This window comes from Cryptomeria japonica, chromosome 1 (genome assembly GCF_030272615.1).
Source record: "Cryptomeria japonica chromosome 1, Sugi_1.0, whole genome shotgun sequence".
Lineage (NCBI taxonomy): Eukaryota > Viridiplantae > Streptophyta > Pinopsida > Cupressales > Cupressaceae > Cryptomeria > Cryptomeria japonica.
The window spans coordinates 408279549-408284026 of NC_081405.1; the positions used below are offsets into that span (position 1 = coordinate 408279549).

Genomic DNA, 4478 nt, shown 5'->3' on the forward strand with positions numbered 1-4478 from the left:
CGAGTTTTTTGTTGAATAAATAATGCAAAAACTTGCCGAGGTGAAAATCTCACAACTTGGCGAGTTTTCTGCGAGACTTGCATCGTTGGTTGCTAATGCATTGTGATTTCCTTTCACAACCTATAGTAAAAACATTATTTGCCTAAAATCACTGGTCCTTCAGTGCAATGCGGTGTCCCTTAGATTATTTCTGATGTGTCGGATATTTTAACCACTGTCATGAACTTCTGTATCCACTAATAACCCTGATACCACATGCTTTATGAGCTAGCAAAGTGCAAAACTCACATTTTTTCAATTTTTATGGCTTTTGCACGAAGTGTCCTATGAGTTGTGAAATTTGAATGCCCATCCTGCCTATCTTAATATTCTTGGTGTACCTCTATATCTATGATTCTATTCAAACAATTTGAAGGAAGCCTGTCTGTCAAGGATATAGCTGAACCGGTAAGTGAGAAATCAGTCATTTTGGTGTTGGTATAGAATTGCTCACATCCTCCATTACTGAGATATTAGATATACTCTTTTGTGCAATAGATAGAACTCAAATATTATCGACTAAACTGATTTGTTATCCTAAACATTCACATTATGCTCCAAGCATGTTCCAGGAACTTCAAAAATGGCATTATCTCAAATGTTTGGGAAAATTTACCTCCTAGTATTAGACTATTTGATCAAAAGACATCTGGTATATTTTTATCATTTCAAGTGCTTATTTTATCTAGTCAATGAGAAAATGCATTGTGCATTTCATAGAAAACATCTGCTATCTATTTTACAAAGAAATGGTTTTGAGAAATTCAATAGAAAGGTAAATCATAGATAGGAAAACTTGGCCACTAGTTCGACAATTCAGGCAGTCATTTTAATTTGCCCAATAGTTGATGTTGCTTTGTATTACTTTTATTCTTACTACAACTATATAGAAATAAAAAATATTGTTTTATCTATCAATGATTGTGGGCTGCATGATTCTATTCATATTCAGTTTACAAAAAAATCCAGAGGATAGTTCTTCTCTGACTGAATCAATATTTCTGGTCAAGACTGTCATATGCTTGAGATTGAGTTTTGATGCCTTGATGCTGGAAAATGTCAGATGGCACTGCTGGCCATTGCTAGGAGACGAGGACTGTTGTGTGATACACTATTGCTTGCGTTAGTAGACAGTTCATGGGAAATCTTAGATATCTCAGGTTCCGAAGTTACAGATAAAGGAATGCTGAAGGTGGCTGAGACGTGCCTTTGCTTGAAAGCTGTTGATATCAGGTCTGTTTGCTTGTGTTCAACTTCCTAAACTATGTGTTCATTCTAAATCATATGTAAAAGGTAATATAATGTTTGTCATATTTACTTACCTTGATGGATTCAAGTGTATTATTTTAGTGAGCATCACCATCCCATTGAGGATATTCATACTTTGAATTACTATGCAAATTACACAAACATGGAATTATTTTCTCTTTAAAATTATTATATCTTCATTTTCAGTTTTACAAAATGTAGACACTTATGAAGGATAGGACAAATTATTGCACATTTTGGTATTTACTGCTTCAGAAGCAATTAGATAGTTCTCTTTTATCATGCTTGGTATGTTATTGATTCTTATCATCTTGAGCATTTTTATTGTTTTTTAGTCGATGCAACCAACTGAGTCCACGATCAATTGGTGCTTTGCTACAAAAATGTGAGTCATTGGAGACATTGCGTTGGGGGTATGTTGTGTTCTTCCTTTGCTGCACATAAAATTAGCAGACATTTGTAAAATATATTCTGTTTTATGCTTTGATGTTGCTGCCTGTGTTACTGAATCTCTGTATACAATGCTAACTTTGACTGCAGATACCTCTACCCAATTTCTGCTAAGATTAATAGTCTAAAGATAGGCCAAAACACTTTGTTAAAAGTGTAGAATTTGCAGTCAGAAATAACACGCAGCAAATTTCAAGAATTACTGATTTATTAGATTAAGAACATTTGTCAGGAAAATTTCAACAATTTTCCAATCTTCATTCTCTTTCACAATCGTATACTTACTTCCTTGCACATTTCTTAGCTATCTTTAATGATATCTCTTTCTTCTTGTTTACATTTTCTCTAGAAAGAGATTGTTTTGTATGAGGGAAGTTCTCAATTGCCATCTAAGGAATGCACAAGAAATAATACATTCCTCTCTTTCAGGATACCGCAATGCATTTTGCTTGGTGTTTTGGAAAACACAATTAGAACATATTGCTATATAGAATTTCAATGACCACTATCCTATGTCTTATAGTCATTGGCTTTACTACAGATCAAATGCATGCATGATAATAATTATTTTAAAAAATAAAAAAACAAAAGCTTAGGAACAAGACACCTAAATTGCAGAAATGTTAAATGCCAACAAGCACTATTGCACATCTTATAGACAGTGTCTCTACAACAGATAAAATGCGTGCACAATGATAGGTATTTTAAATGATAAAAATGTAAAAGATTACAAGCAAGCCACCTCAATTACAGAAACATTTGTGCTTATAAATAAACCAATTTCAAAAAATGGAAACGACAAGATAAAAAACCATAGTTACCAGGAGACCTGTCTCCTACCCTTGGAGATGTGTCTCGGAGATGGAGACACATCTCCAGAAAATTCCCGATGCATAGGGTGCTTTTGGCTGCAATCTCCTGCCGTCTCCGAAGTCTTACGACCAAAAATTGATGCCTCCTGCCAAAAACTTAGGGCAAAACAAAGTGAAAGGCAAAAAAGGAAAACAAATAAATAAAATAAGCCCGCAGCAAAGAAAAGTTGTAGGGAAATAACTATTAAGGAAACTGCATCACGGGAAGACAAAATTTCATGCAAAGTTATATTAATTGGATCTATTGATAGTGTAGACTTTTTGAGAGGGACATAAACAGTTGTATGACTGATTGCTTGTCATTGTAATTGTCTAAAGAGAAATTGCCTTTACTATTTAGCCGACAATATCGAGTGTGCTTAACACCTATATTACCTTACTTTTACTAAACCATTTAGATTGGCTATGGTACCAGCAGTATGAGCAATTTTAATTTCAACTTTTGTTCAATTTTAAAGTTAATGTTAAACTTTACCATTCTTCTTGTTTTCAAAGTTCTCTATCATGACATTTTCTAAAAATTATTAAATTATATTTAAAAAAACTGGCATCTCCTAATACCCCCGTCTCCTATTTTTGAAAATTAGCCATACTAGTACTGGTACCAGTCTCCAAGTACCTCCGACTCCTACTAACCTTGCTAAAAACTAATGCATTCAAGGATGGTTAGGAAATTTTGAACAGATCTATGTTTGATAAGGAGAATTTTCTTTAAATGCAATAGGGATGTACTCTAGCTTTCAAAATCATGTATTCCAATTTAGTGCACTACATAATTGCACCAAAAAACTAATTTGTGCTATATATATATATAGATACATATTGATTATCAATTTATCATATTTTAAAGATTACGTGAGACATATGACCCATAAATGCCTAAAAATCAAATTTTCAAACATTCTTTGACTGCATGACAGCCATCTACAATCTAAACTTCTTCCTCTCTCTTATAGTATTAGTACTATACAGCCTCAAACTAAATGGGAAATCAAATAATCATGATTGAATGATTCTTCATTCCTCAATTATGTCTTCTTCCATTGAATCTGTTATAGCCTTGTTTTTCTCCAATTCAGCAATATCTGTAATGTCCCCTTTTCAATTAGGATTTAATAACAAACAATAATAAAAAAATTATAAATATAAAAGAATAAAATTAAACATAATCATAACTAAAATTTAGTTAAGTTTAATGAATGATCAAAAGGCATAAGATGAAAAGTTGTGACTCCCTCAAACATGAGATATAAAAGGGAGAAGAGAACTTCATTTGAAAGGGGGATAATTTTGGGAATCAGAAGTGAAGATCTGATTTAAATAAGAAGTGCATATCTGATTGTGAAAGGTTGTGTCCATTTCAAAGGGCAGATTGTGAAAGGTTGTGTCCCTTTCAAAGGGCAGAAGTAATGAAGAGTTGCACTGTTTCAGAGGGTGGTAATGGTGAAAGGGTGTGTCTCTTGCCAAAGAGCATCCATAATGAAGAGGTGTGACCTCTCCCTCACATTGAGAGATATAAAAGAAAGGAATCAAAAGCATCCAGTGACATGACCATTGATCAGATCAAGTCAGAACACTGTTATTAAGTTGCAGGAATTGGCAGCCTCCTAGTAGGGGACATCACAATATCGTTGTTAGTGAACTTTATATCCACATCTTTGACAATCCAATCTAAATATAGATTGATGTTGTTGGAAGGAATTTCAGTACTATAAAAAATTGTTTTTTATCGTGTTTATAGCCAAAATCAAGTCATTCTTGTCACATCAATTTCGGCCATGTTATCTTTCTTGTTGAATGGCTAAGTCCCCATGTGTTAGTGTGTCTTGGTCCTGTTGATAGTCCTTA

At 33.6% G+C, this 4478-nt stretch overlaps 1 protein-coding gene across 1 annotated transcript; it reads left to right on the plus strand.

Moving 5' to 3' along the window:
- The first annotated feature begins 1073 nt into the window (after positions 1 to 1073).
- Positions 1074 to 2150, plus strand: LOC131065602 (uncharacterized). Its single transcript, XM_059218372.1, has 3 exons — positions 1074 to 1272; positions 1644 to 1721; positions 1849 to 2150. The coding sequence occupies exons 1-3, from the start codon at positions 1103 to 1105 to the stop codon at positions 1916 to 1918; spliced, it is 318 nt and encodes a 105-aa protein (XP_059074355.1). The 5' UTR covers positions 1074 to 1102; the 3' UTR covers positions 1919 to 2150.
- Positions 2151 to 4478: the final 2328 nt, after the last annotated feature.

Excerpts from the sequence above, each read along its gene's own strand:
- LOC131065602 (XM_059218372.1), top strand. The coding sequence starts at position 1,103 with ATGGCACTGCTGGCCATTGCTAGGAGACGAGGACTGTTGTGTGATACA. Across the intron at positions 1,273-1,643 it reads TTGAAAGCTGTTGATATCAG|TCGATGCAACCAACTGAGTC; the intron begins GTCTGTTTGCTT and ends ATTGTTTTTTAG. Across the intron at positions 1,722-1,848 it reads TTGGAGACATTGCGTTGGGG|ATACCTCTACCCAATTTCTG; the intron begins GTATGTTGTGTT and ends CTTTGACTGCAG.